This window comes from Acinonyx jubatus, chromosome F2 (assembly GCF_027475565.1).
Source record: "Acinonyx jubatus isolate Ajub_Pintada_27869175 chromosome F2, VMU_Ajub_asm_v1.0, whole genome shotgun sequence".
NCBI classification, from domain to species: Eukaryota; Metazoa; Chordata; class Mammalia; order Carnivora; family Felidae; genus Acinonyx; species Acinonyx jubatus.
The window spans coordinates 2,745,514-2,769,320 of record NC_069394.1 but is presented as its reverse complement, the minus strand read 5'-3'; the positions used below and the strand labels follow the sequence as shown (position 1 = coordinate 2,769,320).

General features: G+C 53.1%; 1 protein-coding gene across 6 annotated transcripts in view; it reads right to left on the bottom strand.

Annotated features, from left to right (window-relative positions):
- Positions 1-23,807, bottom strand: part of SLC45A4 (solute carrier family 45 member 4) — an 80,565-nt gene that overhangs the window by 27,740 nt on the left and 29,018 nt on the right. For 3 of the 6 annotated variants that reach the window (XR_008292857.1, XM_027063794.2, XM_053208686.1), the window contains exon 1: positions 10,546-11,064. Coding sequence is in view for 5 of the 6 variants with exons in the window: in XM_027063794.2 (XP_026919595.1) it covers positions 10,546-10,783 (238 nt within the window). In the remaining variant the exon portion in view is untranslated. Of the gene's footprint in view, positions 1-10,545; positions 11,236-14,909; positions 15,021-17,506; positions 17,719-23,807 lie in introns of those variants that run through there. The other 3 variants (XM_053208684.1, XM_053208683.1, XM_053208685.1) reach the window with 3 other exon arrangements.

Below are 23,807 nucleotides of genomic sequence, written 5' to 3'. Positions count from 1 at the left end.
GCCCTTTCGCCCCCTGTTCACACTTGTTCTAAGAAAAAAAAGGGGGGGGTGCCCATGTGGCTAGGTCGGTGGAGTGTCCAACTTTGGCTCAGGTCATGATCTCACAGTCTGTGAGTTCAAGCCCCGTATTGCGCTCTCTGCTGTCAGCACAGAGTCTGCTTCACATCTGCTGTCTCTCTCAAAAATAAACATTAAGAAAAAAGACAGCCTCCCCTGTGAGCAAGGAAAGGTTCAGAACCACAGTGGGCACGGACTGCAGGCTGAGCTGGGTGGGCTCCATGGACAGTGCTCAGGGGCTGCTGGTGGACATCTTCCACGGGGAACTGACTGTCCCTTTCATGCCCACGCTGTGCCCTTCTACAGCCGGCCGGACGCCTGGGGCGCAGGGCCGCGAAGGAAGGGTCGGCCCCACACCATCCCTCCGCTGTCCCCGCACCCCATCCACCTCCTCTGCTCCCCACTGAGCTCCCCAATTCGGCAGCACCCGTGCCGGCACCTGGGAAGGACACTCACTTCTAGTCTAGAGCCCCCTTTCAGAGAAGGAAGCAGTTGTTTGAGACCTGACGTTTTACCCAGCCAGGTAAGCAGGGACAGCAGCTTTCCTGTGGCAGAACTTTCGCGTGCTGTGGTGCTCTTTCCATTTACCTGGTGTTCAGCAGCGCACGTCCCTGGAGAGCCACAGCCACACACACACACACACACACACACACACACACACACACACACACACACACAGTTTAGAGCGTTTGGATTTAAACTGGCACTTATTAAACTTCTTCACCTCTTGTGGAAGAAGTTTGGCATCTGACTCCCCAGCAGGTCCCCGCAGCAAGTGCGCAGGCCGAGGGTCCCGTCCTTCACAGAATGACACGAGGACACATGGGCTCCATCGTCATGGAAACCGAGCAGTCCCGCCAAGTGCATTCCTCACCACACGTGCACTTAGCCGAGACCACAGGAGACAACGCGCCACCCAAAATAAAACCCGCAAGACCCACGTTTACTGTGAGAGGAAAACAAAGCTGTGCGGCTGCGAAGGGTGCGTGGGACGACGCCCGGAAGGCCCCGTTCTTCTAGGGGATCCAGCCCACGTGACAAACAGAATGTACGGAGCAAAACAAATACCGGAGTTATAATCCTTCCAATTTCTCCAACCTGGGACTGCACCGGCCAGCCCAGCTGGCTTCCACACTACACCACGGACGTGCCTGGCTACCGGCTGGGACGTTTCGACACCGCCTTCCCACACGGGACGTTCAGCACGGGAAGGAAAAGCCGCAGCGGAAGGTGGGGAATCCAGCATCAAGAACAGACCGACAGACCATCGCCCTCCGCCGTACCGGGACCCGGGAACAGACGCCGGTTCCATAAAAGAACGTGAAGTTCTCGCAAGAATGAAAGTTTACTTGGTTTGTCACCTGCTGGAGCTCCAGGGCGTGGTGGCAAGTGCCACCTGGTCACTGGGTCGCTGGTCCATGCGGCCACGCCCACTCAGCTTCCCCGGGAATTTGGGAAGCCGCGGCACCACCCATGGGGCCGAGCTTACACCGACAGACACACCAGGAAGGACGCTTTCACCTTAAACATGGGTCCCAACGGCCATCGCTTACTGGACTTTAAAACGCGGAGATGCACTGCAGACCCGGGCTGCCTGGGTCCCAGACCAGGGGACGGGAGCCCCTCCCAGGGGAGGACATGAGTCCTTGTCAGGTGTCTCCCTGCGCCCCTAACATCTGCCAAGCCCATCTGGCTGGCTTTCAGAGGACCTGTTCAGATCCCGCTGACACATTCAACTATGACAGTTATTACTTCAACAAAACAGAAGGTACGTTTGTGAAAAAGCCACCACTCTTCGGGATGCCACAGAATTACGTCAGGCCTAAAAAACACCAGAAGGGCTGGCTTCCGGCAACAGGTGCGCCGCGCCCGGGTGCCCAAGACAGGGAGAGCCCGGACTGAGGACGCGGACACCTCGCAAGCAGGGCACTGTGGAGCTGCTGGGCCAATCGGGGCAACCGCTGGCTGGGGAGGCACGCTCCGGTGTCCCCCTGACGGGGCATGGCCCCCCGAAGATGGGAAGAACTCCCCAGCTCGCTCCGAACCATCTCTGCGGCCTCAGATCAAGAGCACACGGCAGTGCTCTCCTCGCCTCCCGGAGAGAGGCCTGCTCGTCCTCAGTGGCCACCGGCACGGACTTCCATGCGGTGGACAGCCAGCAGGGAAGGGACAAACCCTCCCATCTTCGCGCCGTCAGGGACCACGGTAAGAATCATCACGGGCATCGGCACGGTCATTCCCCCGGGGACGCCGCGCACAGGATACATCCTCTGAGCACCAAGTCACAGCCACCTTTGCCACATCTGTCCTCTCTGCTGGGAGGAGTGGGTGGAGGGCACTGTGTCGTCTTTTTTTTGGTTTGCTTTTAAGTTTATTTTGAGAAAGAGCGTGCACGCACAGGAGCTGGGGAGGGGCACAGGAGCTGGGGAGGGGCAGAGGGAGAGAGAGAAAGAGCGAGACAGAGACAGAGCGAGACAGAGAGAATCCCAAGCAGGCTCCATGCTGTCAGCACAGAGCCCGGTACGAGGCTCGATCCCAGGAACCATGAGATTGGACCTGAGCCGAAATCGAGAGTCAGACGCTCAACTGGCTGAGCCCTCCAGGCGCCCCACCATGTCTCCCCTCTGTGTTGGGGACGCCAGCCCTGTGGTTCACGAGGTCCCCCACACCACGGACCCGCGGTGCCGGGCAGGAAGGCCAGGAGGGGTTGAAAGGCCCACGCAGAGGGAGAAGCTGGCATCACCCGACGACGACACGGAGCAGCTCCGTGGGGCACCCGGCTCAGCAGCCGCAGCAAACAGAAGGAAAGGGCCCCCGTGGTCACAAACCGGGCAGGGCTGTGGCCAAGCCCGCGGCTCCCACCGTCAGGACAACAGAACAGCACGCCAAGTATGCGGAAACATTTGCCAGACGCTCCGGGAGACCGAAGGACGCCCGTCTCCCCGCCAGCAGCTCAGCTGGGCTACCTGAGACTCTTGGTCCCTGCTCCATCCTGGGGGGCCCCCAACTGCAGCAGGTGCGCCCGGGGTGTCCCAGGGCCACGGGGAGGCTCCATTCGGGGGCAGGCACGCGCTGACGCTAACACCTAGCTCCACGAGGCCCCTTCCCCAGAGAGCCCCGAGGCCTCACCCACGCGCCAGACAGCCGGGCGGCCGGGCCTCGGGCTCGGACGGGCGGGCGTGCGGGGCAGGGCAGCTTCCTCCTCAGCAAGTCCTCCCTTCGGCAGACGCAGAGTGGGCGGCTCCACGCCAGGCGTGGGGGAAGCGTGAACCTGCCCCGAGGGGGATCACGACGGCGGGTGACCTGTGGGAACACGCGAGGAAGGGTCCCGGGTGCCCACGGCGAGTTTGCGGACAGCTGGGCATCCCCGCAGGCGTGAGCTCTAAGCGGCCAGATAAATGAGCCTGGCCGTGCCTCGTCACATCTACACCGCCACCTGCAAGTGAGCAGGACACGTGTGGGAGTGGCCCGGCGTGAGTCACCTGGCGGGCGGAGCTGGACACCCAAGGGGCTCAGGGCGGGGAGAGCGGACGAGGTTAAGCGCCTCAGACAGTCAGACTCCAGTCCAAGCGCTTCATCCACACCAGCTCTGCGGGCCGTTTCAGAGAAGGCGGTGTGGGGACCCGCAGAGGTACTTAAGGCTACAGAGACGCAGACCGCAGCACAGGCTCCTCCGACAGCCAGCAGCTGGCTGGAAGGCTCCCCCAACCCCACCACCACAGAGGGTCAGGAAATCTGCGCCCCGTGAGCAAATCATGCAAATGAAAAGCCAGAAACAGCCTTGCACAGAGCAGCTAAGCAGTCACACTCCCACAGCCCAGGTCCAGAGCTAGCTTCCCTGAGCCCCTTAGCTCTCGCCTTCCCGGGGGGGGGGGGGGGGGGGGGTGTCTGAATTCCACAGCATCCGGCCTCTCCACAGCCAAGTTCAGCTTCTACAGGCATCAAAGGTACCCCGAGACAGACAGCTCAGAGCACGCTGGGTCCCAAGGCCCGGACCCTCATCTAACCCAAGCTGGTGTTTTACGGAGAAGAGCGCAGCCCCAGGGCGGCCAGCTGGGAGGAGGGGCAGAGGAGACAAAGGGGCCCAGGAACCAGCCTTAGGCCAGGGGACCAACCCCAAGGTTGAGGAGGGGCAGAAGGCCCTTCCTGGGCACAAGAGCTCCGTCTGCGGGCTGGGTCAACAGCCACCGGGTCGCAGGACGGCCTCGAGGCAACAGGCCGTGAGCGGGCACTTCTGCGCGGGGGGCCACTGCTGCACCTGTGCCACTCGCCGGGTTCCGTGTTCAGTTGGGCCACCGCTTCTGGCATTTTAAGGACAGAGGATGACGCACTCAACACAGACGGCACCAGCTTAACAACCTCAGAAAGCTGCCAAAGAGGAACGACCACACCCTCAATTAGCTGCTCCTGGACGAAAACCACTTTCTTCCCAAGTTTTATGAACTCACTTACTTCTCATAGTTTCCAGTGATCTTCCAGGGGAAGTCCTCAGAGTTGGGGAAATCAACCTTATGAAAGATTTGCCATCATCTGATATTTTAAAACACCAATTAGAACGTAAGCTTCCGTGGCAAGATATTTATCACTACAAGCACATTTCTTCCAAAGCACTTACACACTGTCTCACATGAAGAGTATTTTAGAGGTAATGGGGAAAATACTAAATGCTCTAGGGGCGCCTGGCTGGCTCAGCAGGTGGAGTGTGAGACTCTTGATCTCAAGGTTGTGAGTTTGAGCCCCACGAGGGGTGTAAAGATTACTTAAATATAAAATCTTAAAAAATATATATATATACGTATATACACACACACACTACATGTTCTAAACTGAAAGGGGTGAAACACTGTAGTCAAAAACCTTAACAGAGCCCACATCCTGGTTAGCTATTGCCTCGTAACAAATCACGTGCCATACAGTGGCCGAGAACATTTGCTATCTCAGTTTCCGTGGGTCAGGAACCCGGGCACGGCTCGGCTGGGTGGTCTGGCTCAGGGTCTCTCCCACGGCCACAGCTGTCTCAGGGCTTGGAGGGGTGGGAGGGGGAGATCGGCTGCTATGCTCACCTGCTTGACTTACGCATTCAGTTTCTTGCAGGCTCTGGGACCTAGAGCCTTTAGTCCTCGCTGGCTGCTAGCTAGAGACTCCCTCAGTTCCTGGCCACATCAATCTTCCTGAGAACAGTGATTCAGCAAAGGAGACAAGCCACAAGGGCGAAAGAACCGGCCTTCTGACCAGACAGAAGCCACACTCTTCTGTGATCTAGTTACAGAGGGGACATCCACTCATTGTTGCCGTATTCTATTGGTTAAAAGAAAAACCTCAAGAGGAGAAGATTACAGCAGGCCAAGGAAACCAGGTTTGGGGGGGGGGGGGAGGGGGCATTGGGGGCCATCTCAGAGTCTACTGACCATTGCAGGTACCCCGGGGCTTTGGGATCCCATTTACACTCCTCCTGAGCCCTCTCTGCAAATTTATTTATTATAAATAGATCATTTCTAACAAGTGACTTATTAGAAATGATTTTATTGGGAAGGAGAAATTTATTTTTTTTTTTAATTTTTTAAAATTCTTTATTTTTAAGAGAGACAGAGAGACAGCACGAGCAGGGGAGGAACAGAGAGACAGGGAGACACAGAATCCGAAGCAGGCTCCAGGCTCTGAGCTAGTCAGCACAGAGCCCGATGCGGGGCTCAAACTCACAAACCACGTGTTCATGACCAGAGCCAAAGTGGGACGCTTAACCGACTGAGCCACCCAGGCACCCCGGGAAGGAGAAATTTAAAAAACAATGTGTTAAGCTTGACCTTAAGAACCCAGAAAGAGAGTAAATTAAAACCAAAGTATGCAGAAGAAAAAATGAAGAATATAAATTAATAAAATAGGAAATGGACAAACAATAGAGAAATCAATGAAATAAAAAGCTGAGTTTCTGAAAAGATAACATTGACCCATCTATAACCAACGTGACCAAATAAAGAGAAGATACAAATTATCATTATCAAGCAAAAAGGAACATCACTACAGACCTTGCAGACATTAAAAGCTACTCCAACTAATAAGTGAGTTTACTAAGGATACAAATCCAATATAAAAATCTGGGGGGGAGGGGGTAGCTGGGTGGCCCAATTGGTGCAGCATCAAACTCTTGATCTCAGGGTTGTGAGTTCAAGCCCCACATTGGGCACGGAACATACTTTAAAAAAAAAAGTTTTTATATTTCTGTATGTAGTGATTTACAATTACAAATGAAAATTAAGGGGTGCCTGGGTGGCTCAGTTGGTTGGGCATGGACTCTTGATTTCAGCGCAGGTCAGGATCCCCAGGTCATGGGATCAAGCCCTGAACTGGGCTCTGCGCTGAATGTGGAGCCTGGTTAAGATTCTCTCTCTCGGAGCACCTGGGTGGCTCAGTCCAGTAAGCATCCAACTTTAGCTCACATCATGATCTCACGGTTCTTGAGTCTCAGCCCAGCATTGTGGGCTCTCAGCTGTCAGCACAGAGCCTGCTTGGGAACCTGTCTCCTCCTCTCTCTGCCCTTCCCCCAGTTGCACGCGCTCTCTTTCACAAATATAATAAGCATTTTAAATAAATAAATAAGAATAAAGGGTAAATAAAGCCAGAGAACCTATATCACCCAATTTCAAGATGTACTATAAAGCCACAGTAATTAAGGCACTATGGTATTGAGGAAAGACAAACAGACCATCGGCCCAGGATGAAGAGTCTAGAAATAGACTCATACATATGTAAGCAGTTAGTTGTCAACAAAGGTGCCATGGAATTCAATGGGAAAGGACAGTCTTTTTCACAAATGGTGCTGGAAGAACTGGATTTCCATTTACCAAAGTGAAGGGGGGCCCGTCAACTCCTACCATACACAAAAATTAACTCAAAATGGCTAAGTGACCTGTGAGAGCTGAAACTATAAAGCAAAACATCCAGAAGAAAACCTAAGAGAAAATCAGTATGCCCTTGGGTCAGGCACAGATTTCTTAGTTAAAACAAAAAAAATAAAATACAAATAGTTGATATACCAAACTTCATCTAAATTAAAAACTTTTGCTTTTAAGATACCATTAGGACGATGAAAGGGAAACCACAGACTGGGGGGAAACATCTGCAAACACCTGCCTGACAAAGGATTTTTATCAATAATGTATAAAGAACTCTTGTAACACAATGAGACAAAAGCCCCAACTAAAACATCAGAAGAGTCTGAACACACCATTCACCTAAGAGGATAAATGAATACTCAGTAGGGGCACCTGGGTGGCTCAGCCAGTTGGGCATCTGACTCCGGCCAGGGTCCTGATCCCCCGGTCCGTGAGTTTGAGCCCCGCATCGGGCCCTGTGCTGACAGCTCAGAGCCTGGAGCCTGCTTCGGATTCTGGGTCTCCCTCTCTCTCTGCCCTCCCCCACTTGTGTTCTGTCTCTCTCTCAGAAACTAGTTTAAAACCATTTTTAAAAAATGATTTCATGAATACCCAATAAGACACTTAACATCAGTATTCGTTTGGGAAATGCAAATGCTGTCAGGGAGGTGAAGAAACAGGTGGGGAATGGTCTTTTCCTATAAAAGCAAACCTGCCCGGCCACATGACCCGAGGGTCCGTGCCCAGGCCTGCTCAGGAGAAATGAACCGCGCGTCCACACAAAGACCTGCAGGCGAATGCTCGGAGCAGCTTTAGTTACGACCGTCTCCAAATGGAAACAACCCAAAAATGTGCATCGGCGATGAGTGGATAGACAAAAGCGGGTGTGCCCATCCCGGGGACGGAGCCCGCATTCCTGCAGGAAGCCTCGCGAATCAATCACAGGAGCATTATGCTACCCGACAGGCACCAGACTACATACCCTGATCCCATGTAGACGGGACTCCAAAGAGAGCTAACCTGTGCCAGCGGCAGACTGATGGTGGCTGGGAGTGGGTGGATGTAAGGGCCGCCGGGGGCCCTTCGGGGTGATGAAAACACACCTGGTCTTCACAGGTAGTTCCCCAACCGCAAACGTGGATCAGGTGGGTTAAATCATCCACTTAGAGTGGAAGAACGCGACTGTTTTGATATCGGCTTCGATAGTTGTCAATACATAAAATCCAATAATAAACACCGTACCTCTGCGCATGGCAGACAACTTTTTAAGAAACTCAGACTCGAATCAGAGAAATCGTGATCACTATGTTGCCCCTCAGTGGAAAGCCCAACCCTGAGAAGTCAGTCGGGCCTCGTTTCTGGACTCCGTGTAAGCCCAGCTAAGAACAAGTCATTCCTTCCACCTGTAAAGATCCCCTGTATCCCCCAGCCACGCTCTCCTCCCGAACGAGTCCCGGGGCATGCTGGGGGTCAGCACAGGCCCCTCTCACTCTCCCCTACCCTGGACAGTCATCATCTCCAGAGGTTTGCACTCAGCAGACACACCTACAACTTTCAAAAGCTGCCGTTAATGCACAGAAGACATATGATATAAACAGTAAGAAGTGTGTTTATTACCCAGATTATCCAAAACTGATGCAGGTCTCCCATAGCACATTAAATACTCAAACCCAAACGATGAAATGTGCTAAGTTGTACAGAAATGGGAGAGTCACAGCCTGTCAAGTGAACATTCCACGGAGAAGTCAGTGCCGGGGTTCTAAGCCGTAGGACACATAACCTACCACGAAGAAACTGGGAATAACAACCCCCAAATCTGTACTCACAGAACAACTTAGTTCTCAGTACCCAGAGCTTCCGATGGTCTAGAGGCCGTCTGGAAACAGAGTGTGAGGACACTCGATTTCTGCTTGCAACCAACCCACCTAGAGATGACCTCAACTGTGGGCCAAACCCAAGTCCTCACATACTTAAAGGACAAAATAAATGTCTGGTAAAATTAATGGCCACTGGACTCCCCCGAGATCTGGCCACAAAGCCAGTCTTCCGGTATCTTAAACCTGCCAAGACCCCTCCCTTCCAAGCGCCCTCTGCTTGCTGTCCACACCGTCTACCCAGATCCTCCCCCCCCCCCCCCCCCGGCACTGACGGGCCTTCCGTGCCAGCCCCTGCGAGCTGGGCACCCCCCGTGAGGGTCTGCAGTCACCCTGCTCCCTCCTGCTCACAGCCCTGTCAACTATCTGGCCACTTCCCCACCTCCACCACCACCACCACCACCACCACCAGAGGCGGGCAGCACGAGAACAGACGCGGTGTCCCGTCCACCCTCAGGGTCCCAGCGTGCGGTGGGCCCCCAAGGAACATGAAGAGCACAAATGCAGGGACAGGAGATCAAGAGTGACGAACGCTCTACTGTCCACTCACACTCTACCATCCCCCACACGCTCGGAAAGCTCTTAGCCTCGTCTGAAGACTGATCAGGACATTGTGAAAGACGAAAGAGAAAGCCCGGGGTTACAGAGAGAAAAAGGTGTTGAAGGATGGTAACCTCATTACTGAGAGAATAAGTTAACATGCTAGGCGCGTGCCAGGACGCAGGGGCGCGGACAGGAACCACCACCGGTGGAAGTGTCGCCGCTGTGACGGGGGAGGAGGTCTGTTCCCCCCCCCTCCGATGGTGCCATCAGAACGGGAGGAAGCGCCACCACCTTTGGACTCAGGCCCCTGAATAAGCGATCCGCGGAGCGGGGCCTGGTCAGCGCTCACCCAACAAGAAACATTATGTTTGGAGAGAGAAATGTTCCTACAACAACCAAAATGAGCAGACACTATGCGTACGTGGAATCCCGGAAGGAACCAAGGGTTTTAAACAGCTTGACCCCTCACCCAGAACTCTTCCTTAGACAGCAGGGAAAACCAAACACGGACAAAACTCTAAGGGCCTAAGGCACCCCAGCGGTAATCTGCAAGGAACACCAGGGTTGTTTCCTCATACTAGGCCTCGTAGCGGAGTGGAACTCTGCGAACTCCAGGATTTCTGGAAACGCCCATCACTCAACCACTGAAGTCCACACGAAACTCAGAGTTAAATAGTCCACAACAAGATGGCAACGGAAAACCATGTTATTCGGGGTTATTCTCGCGTTACTCTCGTTCCAAGCACTTGCCTTGTCAGCCTGCAACAAGATCCCCTTTCTCGGGAAGGAAGCCAAGCAAGAGGCAGATGCTCCCCGCTCGCCCCGGAGGACACACACGGCTGGCGACCGTGTCCGGGAGGCGGGGGCACGGCAGGAGGTACGTCAGGGAGACGGGCTCGCTCAGATTACAACGTATCAAAGCTGACTGCACGCACTCAAGCACCCAACCACCTCTTTGCCAACAGGTACGTCCACTTCAGCATCCAAGGACCACCCCCCTCCCAGCCGCAGTTTAAACCGGTAGGAAAACAACGGCCAGAGTGGGTTGAGGAAAGCGTAGCTCGGGAGGCCGCTTCCCGGGGCTCTCGACACTGTCCAGCCCGCGGGGCGAGCTCCGGGTGCCGACGTCCGCTCCTGCGTTCGAACCGCCGACGCGACGCTCAGCGCGAAGGACCAGGCCAGGCACGGACGGCACTTACCAATCTGCAACAGGATGGGAGTGACCAGTGCCGTCTCCATGGCGTAACAGAACTCCCTGCCGAACATCACGGCCCCGTGCATCACCCACAGGCGCACAGGGATCCGGTCTATGGACCCCTCGCTGATGGTCTCGTAGTGGGTGTCCGCACCTCCGGGCTTCTGCAGGTCTGGCAGGGGCACAGGTAAGTCTTGAACTTGCATAGATTCTGAGTCGGCATTTTGCGGAGCCATTTTCATTACCACCAAAGATATATATATATATATATATGTGTGTGTATATATATATATATATATATATATTTGTTAATATATATATATTTTCTCTATCTATATAAATAATGCTATCATATATCTTTAAGGATAAATTAGGACACCTTCTCCTTCTGCTTCAGTTGTGTTCCTCCGGCAAGTGATGCTTATATCCCTCTTTGTACAAACAGAGATCTCTCCACTTCTCACAATCGGGTGAGACACGCAGCAGAACAGAATGATTTTTGGTTGGATTTTAAACATATGGCTTGCTGGTTTACTGTGAATTAGAGTTAAAAATCCATAATTGCCATTCAGTTAATACCAGTTTCATCATTATTATTGAAGAGGTGCTGAAGTGATTTTTCTTGCTACAGAGAAGTGGGAAGGTGACACAAAAAGGTGGTCCGCCGTTGCTCCCCATCGAGTGACTGGTTGATCTGCAAAAGAGGAAAACAACCCCACCAGAGAGTCAGCCAGGGGCGGCCGCCACGTGGCCTCCCACCCCTGGCTGGCCAGGCGCTCCACGGACTGGTCCTCGGCCACCTGGGAGACCCCGGCCTCAGACCACCGCAGGTCTCTGGTGCTTACTCTGGGTCAGCTGCAGAGAAAACAGACCCCAGCTCCCAGAGAAACATCTTCTATGGATCTAATCCTGGGGCAGGATGAAGACAGGACAACAGAGGGAAGCCAGAGCAGAAGAAAACGAGCAGACAGAGGAAGGCAGCTCAGCTTCCGCTCCCGGGCCAGCAATAACCATCAGCAGACTGGCCGGCAGTGGGGGTGGAGGGGTGGGGGAGGCAGGGAGGCTGGGAAAGGAGCGGAGATGCCGGCCAGGAGGTGGAAAGCGGGAGGGTGGGTACGGCAAGAACGGAGGGTTTTGCCACCTAAAGCGGGGACGTTCAAAGTCCACCCAAAGGCAGCTGAGTTCTTGCTGTGTGGGCCATCTACAGCGGTGGTCTTTAACCTTTTCGGGTCATGAAACTTTTTGATGATCAAATGAAAGTTACAGCCCCTCTCCAGGAAAAAAGTACATGCATCCCGAAGTCTGAGTATCACACGTGGGGGCTCACAGACTCCCGACCCACACACCTTCCTAGGGGGTGGGACTCCCGACCCCATCCTGCACTTACCCTGTCCTGGTCCCTACAACCCAGCTTTGTGATGCATTCTCTCCCCAGAGGAGCAGACCACAATAAAGCATCGACTGCCTCGCATTTAACTCGAAATTTCCCCTTAGAAAGGTTTTAGGAAAATGCGAGGCAAGACTAAGGAGGCAGTTCTGCCCATGCACTCTGCTGGAGTCCGGCCTCCAGGAACTGGGGTTCTGTTCAATCTGAAGTGAATTAAAAAAGGGGACCCTGTGGGGGCGCCTGGGTGGCTCAGTTGCTTGAGCGTTCGACTCTTGATTTCGGCTCAGGTCATGATACTGGGGCTGTGGGATCAGGCCCCATGTCAGACTCCACACTGGGCGTGGTGCCTGTTTGAGATATTCATTCTCTCTCTCCCTCTCTCTCTCTCTCTCTCTCCCCCCCACTCACCCCTGCTCCTCCCCCTGCTTACACACACGTGTGTGCTCACCCTCTAAAAAGGTTTTAAAAGAGAGGGGACCCCAATCACACAAATGGTGTTCACGTCTTTTTTATACTAAGGTAGGTCTGTGAGTTGATATCCTACCAGAGATTTTCAACAAAAGGTTTAAATAAAAATGTTTCTAGTTACTACTCACATAGCCAAAGATGATCTTAATTAGTGCCTTCTCCCTTCCCCCAAGAAGGAATGAGAAACTAAGGGCCACTTTCACTTAGTGCCCCCTCAGAGAGCCCCAGGGCCATGGCAGGTCCCCAACCTTGGGCGAGGCCGGGCTGCCCTCCCTCAAGGTCAAGTTCTTCCCCGCCACTTCACCACTGAGGGGCTGCCTCCCGGCCCCCTTCGTGCAGCAACATCCTTGCGGATCGCACGTCCATTGCGTGTCCGTGTGTCCTGACTGCATGTGTGCCCCTCACGGCCCCCGAACACCACTACGCTTCACGCTGAGGATCCCCGAGCTCAAGACTTCTCGCAAATTTTCTAAGTGTCCCCTACCATATAATATCTGCATTAAAACCACGGTTTCTAAATTAAAAAAAAAAAAAAAAAAGCCCACGGTTTCTAACCTCTACCTTTTTAGAAAACATACTATGAAACCACTTCTTTTCAATTTTTATAACACTTATTTATTTTTGAGAGAAAGAGCGCACATGGGAGAGGGAGGGAGAGAGAGACAGAGACAGAGAGAGAACAGAGACAGAGAGAGACAGAGGATTCAAAGTAGGTTCTGCGCTGTGAGCACAGAGACCGACCTGGGGCTCGAACTCACAAACCTTCAGATCCTGACCTGAGCCGAAATCAAGAGTCAGCTGCTTAACCAACTGAGCCACCCAGCCGCCCCTATGAAAGTACTTCTAACACAAAAAGTAAACAAAATGATATTGAAAACAAAAAATCACCCAACATTAACAATTACCAAACCAAGGGGTGTCTGGGTGGCTCAGTCAGTCAAGCATCTGACTTCAGCTCAGGTCATGATCTCGCGGTTCCTGAGTTTGAGCCCCGCATCGGGCTCTGTGCCGACAGCTCGGAGCCTGGAGCCTGCTTCAGATTCTGTGTCTCCCCCTCTCTTGGCCCCTTCCCCGCTCACACTCTGTCTGTCTCTCTCTCTCCCCACCCCCCTCAACAATAAATAAACATTAAAAAAAAACAAAACACAAAAACACCCAATTACCAACACCTGCTGTTCTTACTCTCTATCCCCACCTGTGGAGCGATTCCCAGCCTAAGAAAACGAAAGGAAAGAAACCCTTTTGTCACCCTGTGATTCTTACGCCAAAATAGGGTCAATGACTTTAAATGCCTTATTCCATCCACCAAATAAGACAGATGATTTTTATGCGAAGAAAGTATGTCCAGACATACTCTGGGCTTTTGTAAAAGCCCAAACTGTCCGGGGTTTTGGGGGCAGAAATGAGTCATCGGTTTTCTATGAATCCTAGTGATTTCATTACAAACACGAGACCCTTTAGCTCCGTCCCAGTGCCCTCTACCCACGGCTGGGGCCGTCCCGACACCCACGTTTGAGATAAGGCAGTTTCCGCTGGGGCCGTCTCCGCAACAGCTAGAAGCCACGCTCCATATGGAACAGACTTGAGCTGTTTTAAGGCAGTGGTTCTCAACCGGGGGCAGCCGTGTGCCGCTGAGGACACCAGGCAGTGTCTGGACAGACTGCTGGTTATCACAACTTGAGTAGGGGCCAGAGACGCTGCTCAGCACGGCCCCACAGCAGACAACGATCCAGCCCAAAACGTCAACTCTGTCAAAGCTGAGAAACACTGTTCTAAGGTTATGATTAAACAGGGAAAAGTCTCCAGAAATGCTGAAACGTGACACTTTATGTTATTACATTTTGAATCAATCAACAGGACCAGATGTGGCAAGGTCCACATCCTGCCCCTTTATGGACCCAATCAGTTGCTGCTCAAAGCAGACGGGACTCCAGCACAGGCGGGCTCCAGCCACACTCTCCCATAGCAGGAGGTGGCCTCTGGGATCCGGTCTGGGACAGGGAGAAGGGTTCCAGCTATTTCCCCTCGAGAGTACACGATTCTCTGGGGAGCTCTAAAGAAAGCCCCACCTGGCCTCGGCGGCACCCCCCCCCCCCCCTTGCACCATGTATTCAGAGAGCATCTCTGGGGACCCTTCTCCGGCTCGGCCCTCCCCGGAAGACTGGCCCCACCCCCTCGTGAGAGGAGCTCTCACAGCCACCCTGGCCCCGGGGAAACAGAGAAAATCCCACAGAAGACGCCACCACCCATGTCCCCACACCCCCCGCTGTGCCTGGCCACACGGCAGGAGCCCGGTGAGGTTACAGAGAGACCGAATGAATAAATGAACGAATGAATGAGAGCCAGCCCACCAGCTCACCAGTACGCACTAGGGGCCGTATACACTGGAAAGCCACCCCCACCTGCACCAGCTCTCGGAGAGCATCGCGCCCAGATGGCTGGGGCGGCCGGCTACCAGGGTCAGGCCTCAGGGAAGCCCGCGTGAAATGGCATGAGCGTGGTGTGGGGTTTACCTGTCATTCAAGGAGTCTAGGCATTAACACAGCTGGCTTCCCTTCCTCAAGCCGTGCAAACGCAGTGGCAAGTGGCAAGAACAGATTTTACACAGGCAACTTCACTGTCATCTATATTGATGAAAATGACAAATATCGTTAGCATCTTCGGTTAGTTTGACTTTAAGCAGCAGTTAGTAAATACAAAACTCCAACCGTGTCTCACGGCTCTATGGACTCACCACGTTAGCACCCTCAAGCCGCGGTGGGAATGCCCTCACAAGTTAGCACAAATTCCCAGAGTCAAAGCTGCTTTCCAACCAGTAAGTTTAAATGAGGCCGAACTAACAAAATCCACCCACGTCAGTGGACGCTCGGGTTCCTCAAAGGTTTGACTAACCTGGCTTACGGTCAGACCTTGAAGATAACGCCCAACTGCTAATCAGCAAGACAGCACTTGGCGAAGCCACTGTTGCCAAACACTCCTGCAAGCCCTGGGGATTTTATAAGCCTTTTAGGGGATGACACAAAATAATTTAAAAATAAAATTTCAGCATCATGCACTTAGCAATACGAGCATTAGCTACGTGAAGAACTAAATCAGAGACCGTGGCAACCCAGCCTGTGAGGGGAGAGCCAGTTAAAGACAGAAGAGCCAATGCAAGTGATTTCTGTTAAAGAGCCACAGCTGAAGGGTCCACAGTACGTGGGAGATGTAGTGGCCTAATCGGATAGGTTTGAGAACACCTAGCACATTCCGTAAAGACTCTGAGGCTACGCATACAGGCTGTAGGATGCTCAACTTGGCCATTAGTTCCCAGTGAAAATCTAGTGGGAACATTTTAGATCTCAGATTCATATTCCTGTGTATGGTGTGAGGTAAGGATCTACCGTTACCTTTTCCCAACGATCATCTGATCATCGCAACGGGATGTATTTGGAAGTCCACCCCCAACATTGAGATTCCTCTTTATCATACATCAAATTTCCATCGGTACTTGGGTCTGTTTCCCTGTTTTCTATTCTGTTCAACTAGCATGCCTGTCTGCCCATGTCCAATAACACTGCTATTTCCCCACATGTTCCTATTTATTCTGGCATGTTTGTTTTAAGTACATGAACTTTAAAAGCTTGACTAGCTCAGGAAAAACAGCATTTTTTGTTGGTACTCTTATGTGATTCCATTAATCTTATAGATCAGCCCCGAGAGAAGGGCCATTGTAGGTTGCTACATTGCCCTGCCGGAGAAGGAGGGCTCTCGCTCTATTTGTCTGAGACCACCTCAGTACCTCTTGCAAGAATTTCGAAATACTCCTTCCACGAGTTTTCCACATTTCTAGGTAAGCCTCTTCCTAACAATCTTTATCTTTTTTGTGGCCAATGTAAATGGGATTTTCTCTTCCCTTATATTTCCCAATCAGTTAGTTTGCCTACAAGACGGCCAGTAAGTGATGTTTATTCATTTGCTCAGGTACAACTTACACGCAGGAAGATGTACCATGTTCATTACGTTTTGACAAATATATGTCAAGACACAGGACATTTCCAATACTCTGCAACGTCCCCGTGTCCCCCTTCCTGTGTAATTAAGGCTACTGACTTTTACATTTTAATTTGATAATCTAATCCTTTAGTGTCTGAGTGAGAATGGACAAAAAGGCCATCACCAGGTTGACAAACGTACTGACCATTACCAAACTAACCAAACCACTACGTGCAGTCCCCAACTTGGTGGAACAGAGGGTGATGTTCTAAAGCTCGCGTGCGCGCTGTGAGGAGCCCTGTCGGCTCCTCAGACAGGATTTCGGGGTCCCTGCCGGTCTGAACTGAACTAAATCACAGCACTTGTTCAGGAGTGAGGCACAAGGGGCCAGGTGGCAGATGGCTGCACCTTTCCTGGGCATGAAAAGTCTGCAGAAGAGTCTGAAACGGTCTCCCCTCACTGTCTAGGGCCCTTCCCGTGGAGGCTCCACGGGAAAAGGAATGGAAAGAACCTTTGAGAAGGAAAGGAAGGAGCTGGAGCACCGCAGGGCTGGGCCATGTGGCTGCCCTGCCCTGACCCCGGGCCTGGATGCCGGGGGAGTCATGGCACCGAGGGGGGCGATCGGGTACCCGAAAGCCAGGTTAACTGCCCACAAAGTGAGGCACGGGAAGTACTCTTCTAGCTCGCAAACTGTTTTCTCTAAGGACGCTGTTTTACATAAATGCTGGGGCATTAACCAAAATGACTAAAACCATTAGCACGTTATGTTCCCTTCTGAAGTACCTAATGTAACATGCCCAGGCGAAACCCTGCCACTGCACTGAAGCAGCTTAAGACCCCAGAGCACGGGAAACCGCACATGCCTAAGACCCTGCCGCGGAGCCGAAGAACGTGGACAGGTTGTGCCCTCCAACTCCAGAGTCTTCTACTCAGAAGAGCAGCAACACCTCTCAGACGGGCTTCCCCGAGCAGAGAAACTCTGGAGCCCAGGGACCGTCAGCGCGCTCGGGGACAACAGTTTGGTTATGATCTGCAGATGCACTTAGTGAAACTACAATTGTTCCAATCAACAACTTCCTCTATTGTCCTGTTTCTAATTTAAGAGTAACCGATGCCAGAACACGTGACTTCCTACCATTCGCGATGTGGAAAGCCGCTGTTAACTGAATGCCATCAAAAGTTAGCTGCAGCGTGATTTCTGACAGGCACCAGGAGCTTGGGTTCAACTTCGAGATTCCACGCACATTCGAAAGCCGTGCGACTACAAAATCCGCGGAGCCACAGCTCCTGGATAACGGTCGCGGGAATCGGGGCACGCTTGCAACGCACCTCAAACACGACCCGCCCCGTCCACGCCGCCCCCGCCCCCGCACGCGCACGGGCACGCATGCGCGCCGGCAGCACTCCGGGCCCTGGAGGTGGGCAGCGAATGCGTTACGGCGGCCCGTTTGCGGCCACAGCTGTCTGTTTTGTACACCCACCAGTTAAAAACGGGCATCCCTACCCTCAGAAAATCCACTGAACTGCTAACATTTTTCTAAAACGTCATCAACTGTTAACCTCCAATGACCCTGTAAAATATTTACTAGTACGGTCCTCTCCGTTGCCATCAGCCTGCCTCCGTCTCTCACCAGATGACCATGGCAAAGAATACCAACCTACAGACAACATAAGAGCCAGGGAAACCAAGCAGACAGCAGTAGATGATAAGGTCTACTTCGGGGTGCCTGGGTGGCTCGGTCGTTAAAAGCGTCAGACTCTTAATTTTGCTTCAGGTCATGATCACACAGTCATGGGATCGAGCCCTGCGTGGAGCCTGCTTAAGATTCTCTCCCCTCTCTCTTCCCCCTCCCCTGCTCGAGTGTGTGTGCTGGCTCTCACCCTCTCGCGCCCTCTCGCGCGCGCTCGCTCTCTCTCTCGGAGATGATCAGATTTTAGACCAAGAGGATAAAAAGACATAAAATTTAATCAAGCAAGTCTAAAGTATCCTTGATAAGAAAGAAGCATTCTGGCAAATCTGTTTATAAGGTTATTTCCTGAAAAGCATTTAAGAAATCCCATTGATTTCCAACATAAAATCAATGTTGTCACAAGACAAGCCACAGATTGAGAGAAAATATTTGCAAAAGACACATCTCCAAAATACACAACAAACTCAACAAGAAAACGAACAATTTGATTTAAGAAAGGGCAAAACACCCAGAGACAGCTCACTGAAGACGCATGGATGGCAAATAACCACACGGAAAGAAGCTTCACATCATGCAGCGTCAGAAAACTGTAAAATACGAGATCCCAGCACACACCTCTGGGCGTGGCCGGAGCATGCGCACGGATAGCACCTGTCGGGGACGCAGAGCAACAGGGGCGCGCGCTCAGGAACAGGGGCGCGCACTCACGGCTCCTGGGGACGCAGAACCGCGCAGTCACCTTGGGAAACAGTTCGGGGGTTTCTCACAAACCGAACGAGCTCTTCCCAGGTGATCCAGCAATCACGCTCGCTGGCATTTACCCAAAGGAGCAGAAAACTTCTGTCCATGCAAGAACCTGCACGTGGATGTTTACAGTTTTATCCACAATTGCCAAAACCAGGAAGCAGCCACTGTGTCCTTCAGCAGGTGAGTTAAATAATCTGTGGTCCAGCCAGACAAGGGGATGTTGTTATTCAGCACTAAAAAGAAATGAGCTATCAAGCCACGAAAAGTTACGAAAGAACCTTAAATGCACATTGCTAAGTGAAAGAAACCAGTCCCCAAAGACTATATGACACCGTGGAAGAGGCAAAACCGTGGAGACAGTAAAAACATTGGTGGTTGCCCGGGGCTGGAGTGGGGTGGCGTGGGGGAGGGTGGAGACGGCAATTGCAGGGCAGTGAAACCACTCTCCACGACACCACAATGGTAGAGACACGTCGCCCGACTGCCCAAACCCAGAGCACGCCACAGCAGGAGTGAACCCCACGGCAAGCTCCGGACTTGGCCTGATGACCAAGGGTCAGTACCGGTTTGTCAGCTGTAACACAGGAACCACTGTGGTAGGGGACGCTGGAGACGGAGGCGGCTGAATGTGTAGGGTGACGACACATGGGAACTGGGTACTGTATGCTCAGTTTTGCTATGAACCTAAAACTATTGTAAAAAACAGTTCACTGATAAGAAAAAAAATGTGTGTCCTTACAGAAAAAAAAAAAAAGAAACACAACCAAAAATATCTAACAAAAAAGGAACCAAGAGGTGGTCACACTGAATGTTCCATCCTTGGGAATACTTTCTCACACCTGAAATTACCTGCCTTTGGGTATTATAAGTGTCACCTGCAGAAACCCAGGCTTGTCTCCTCCCATCACTCAGTGCCTCTATTGTCTACGAAATGTGGGCTCAAGAAATACAAAGTTAACATGAATTTCAGTTAGGCGTGTAACTCTGTGGTGTCCTCAAATGTGTGTGGCTGCTCCGAGTGCGTGACCCCCCCCCCCCCCGCCCCAAACTCCTCTGAGAGGGGATTAGGCCGTGAGGACGGAACCCTCACGTATGGGATCGGTGCCCTTATGAAAGCCACCCTACAGCTTTCTGGCTCCTTCCACCCTGTGAGGACACAGCAAGAGAGGGGCTATGACCCAGGAAGTAAGCCCCTGAGACAGAAAGCTGGTGAATGTGGCGACACCCTGGCTGGACTTCCAGCCTGCAGAACGGAGAGAAGTGTCTGCTGTTTCAGAGCCCCCCAGGGTGTGGTTTTGCTATGGGAGCCCGTGTGGACGGAGACAGTGTGAATCGGTCTGGATCAGGACAGCCGAGGGAGTTCACTCACAAACGCAGACCCAGGCCTCCACCCAGTCCATGGACCCAGATCCCTGGCGGACCCACGCACCTGCACTGCACCCACACCACAGCCAGGCGGGACACGCTCACAGCGGGCACGATGACCGCACAGCCCAGCACACGGCGAGGTTACCAGCTGCACCCCTTCCAGTCAAGCGTCCTGCTTTGGACAGCACGTCAAATGATCAAAGGCTTCACTAGGACTTAAATCTTTTCATAACCCAGGCTTTGAGTGTTCTGTGTCACAAGGCACAGTCGAGGACACTCCAGAAACCAAACACGACACATGTCAGACCTGACGTCCGTTTTTACTTGGCTCCTTTGGATCAGCTTGCTGTGAACAGGGTGTCATTGGTAAAGGGAGAGCCGTGTGTGTGTGTGTGTGTGTGTGCACGTGCACACGCACTATTCTGAGCATTAACAGACTGAAGCAAAGGAAATGTGGAAAGGGACCCCCCCCCTGGGAGCAAGGGGATGAAAATATTGCTACACTTTTAACAAGTCAGTCTAATTAAATGATTTCTCAGTGGATTCCCCTGCAGCCGCCAGCAGGACAGGACCAACCCCTGGGGCCCCAGTGCTCCTCCTGGGTGCCTCTCTCTCTCTGTCTCTCTCGCTGACCAATGTCTGGTCCTCCCCTGCCGGACAGTGCTGGCGGTCTCCTCCCCTGCCCTCTTACACAACCTGCCACCTGGCACACACACCCACCCCCTTCCCACACACCTCCAGCAGAGGCCAGGCCGCTCCCTCCCATAGGTGGGTAGGGCGCTGCTCAGTATCACACCCCCACCCCCACCAGAAGCTCCGGGAGGTGGGGACAGGTCTGCGGGACAGGTCTGCAGGACAGGAGGGAACGGCTCCTGCCCACGCTCCTCCCCCGTCCACCTGAGTAACTCAGAGCCCTGCTTCCGAGACCCTGGCAGCACAGCCTCCCTAGGAGCCAGTCAGGCCCCACCAGCCTGGGGGCAGCCGGCACCAGCTGCCCGCCTTTCCCCCTGCCCTGGCACCCAGGTAAAGGGAGGGGCACTTCCCACCGGAGGCAGGCGGCCTGAGCAGACAGCCGGCGCCCATCACTACCGGCTGGTCCAGCACCTAGCCAGTGGAGGCGCTCAGACGGCTGGAAAGGAACGGATTCATATGAGCACTGAAGGTAGAGGGCCAGACCAACCCTTAATTACTCCATTAAAAAGAGAAAACTGATCTTTAAAAACCTCTCCCTTTTAGAGAAAAGAGCAACATAAGCACAGAGCTCAAGGAAAATCCCTTTCTCTTTTGAACAGGAAGCAGACCGGTGTGCCAACGCTAACGAATAGCTGAGATGATGTTTTTTAACGCCTTCAAACTGGCATGTTGCAATTCAAGTAAACTTTCAAACTGCACACACTACTTAGGGCGTTTTTTTTCTTTCTGAGGCACCACACCTCCCAATAACTTCTCAGGAATGACTATGCTTTTAACAGTATAGTTTAGGGTCTCCCGGGACGTGACCTGGGCTCCTGGAGCATAAAACACTGCACGGCCACATTTCACCAGACCACCAGACCCGGCCACCCGCTGGGGCTCTCGGTGCCGAGTCTGACGTCAGTGCAGTCTAGTGGACTTGTCCCAGCCCAGCTGGAGGCCTCTGCTGGGCCTGCATTCCTAGTGGGACACCAGGGAGGGCACCGCTGGTTCCCACTGCCCCAACCCGGGCTCCACAGCAGCTAAGAGCAGCCTCCTGCGCTGGTCTCTCCAGCCCACCGTGAGACCTGTTACCCCAGGTGCAGGCGGGGATCAAGACGATGGAACACAGCAAGAGGACAGGTGAAGTCATCCCAGGCGCTGCGCTAAACCAGAGGCAGGAGCCCCCGCTGCAGTGCTCCCCAGAGGGGCCGCCCTCCCCCAGCACGCTGGCGTAACCATGCACACACTGGCAGGGAAATGCAGCGGCAGCAGAGTCCTTCCGGAAAGACAGTGACCTTCCAGTTGCGGTGCAAGATGCTGATGGGAAGGCTGCTATGCCACGGATTAACACTATGGACTCACAGGGCCCCAGAGTTTCTTTGCTTGCACACCCACACCCACTTTTCCATCTGCAAAGGAAAAATGTCAGAACTGCCAAGAGGGCTGCTGGACCCTACCAGGAATTCCTAGGGCCACGGGGCCAGGGCACGGGCACAGGTTCCTCACGGTCACAGACCTGCCCAGACATCCAAGAACTGCGTGTGTCTCTTAGGTAACACCCAGTGGGACACGGGCGGGGGGGGGGTGAATCAAATGGGAGTGAACAGCAAGCACCGCGACACCTCCCTCCTGACCCCATTCCAGAAGGAGCCGGGGGGGGGGGGGGGGCCCCTGGGGAGAGCCTTGCGTGTGTGAACCCAGCTACGTAGACACAGCGTGGAAGGCACCGCGTTCCAACGGGACCCCGCGCCCCGCCGTCCTCTTCCCTCGAGGCAGCTGCCCAGCCTGCGCCGTCCACAAGCACAGGGCCAGGTTTAAACATGCAGGAGCAGGGGCGCCTGGGGGGGGGCTCGGCCGGTTACGCGTCTGACTTCGGCTCGGGTCCTGATCTCCCGGTTCATGGGTTTGAGCCCCGCATCCGGCTCTGTGCTGACAGCTCAGAGCCTAGAGCCTGCTTCCGATTGATTCTGTGTCTCCCTCGCTCTCTGCTCTTCTCTCTCTCTCTCTCTCAAAAGCAAATAAACATTAAAAAAAAATTTTTTTTAATGCAGGATCAGGCACTAAAGCTACATCAGATGACTCGAATGACACTCTACGTGACAGCAAATATTTCTAATGTTGAGTCAAATCAAAGTACTTATTTTCTTCCTAAATTTTAGGGGGCAAGGCGTTAGGATCGACATCAAGCATCTCTCTAAACAGGATTCCTCTGCATCTTGCACTAACACTGTTCCCTAATGTGAAGGACAACATGGCCAGCATCCAGCACCCAGGAAGCAGGCACAAGAACATTTAGGAGGAAATTACGCGGAAAGAAGGACCAACTGCCCCCAGAGGGAACATCCCTGCAACATTTGCTTTATGCTAAAATACAGACTTTCTCCTGTGACTTTTTACCTTTGATCTTTAGATAGTGTTCCCAGATTTGCAGAATCAACTCAGTGCAACGGATTTTGCTTTTTAATTAAAAAGCAGTGGGGCGCCTGGGTGGCGCAGTCGGTTGGGCGTCCGACTTCAGCCAGGTCACGATCTCGCGGTCCATGAGTTCGAGCCCCGCGTCAGGGTCTGGGCTGATGGCTCGGAGCCTGGAGCCTGTTTCCGATTCTGTGTCTCCCTCTCTCTCTGCCCCTCCCCCATTCATGCTCTGTCTCTCTCTGTCCCAAAAATAAATAAAAAACGTTGAAAAAAAAAATTTAAAAAAAAAAAAAAAGCAGTGAGTGGTTCCGCCACCCCCTCCTTCTAAAATGTTCTAGCTTAAGCCACTGGAGTCAGATGAAGCTTTGGCTGCCATGGAAACAAGAGCGTGCCTGTCCGCCACGCAGCTCCGGGGACCCCTCCTGGGACCCCTGCAAGCGCAGGGAACCCGAGCTTCAGGACCGCCCGCGATGCCAAGTGGGCAACCGCTGCAAACGCTTGTAGGATCAACCAGTATTTCTCTGAACTTGCAATCTCGTC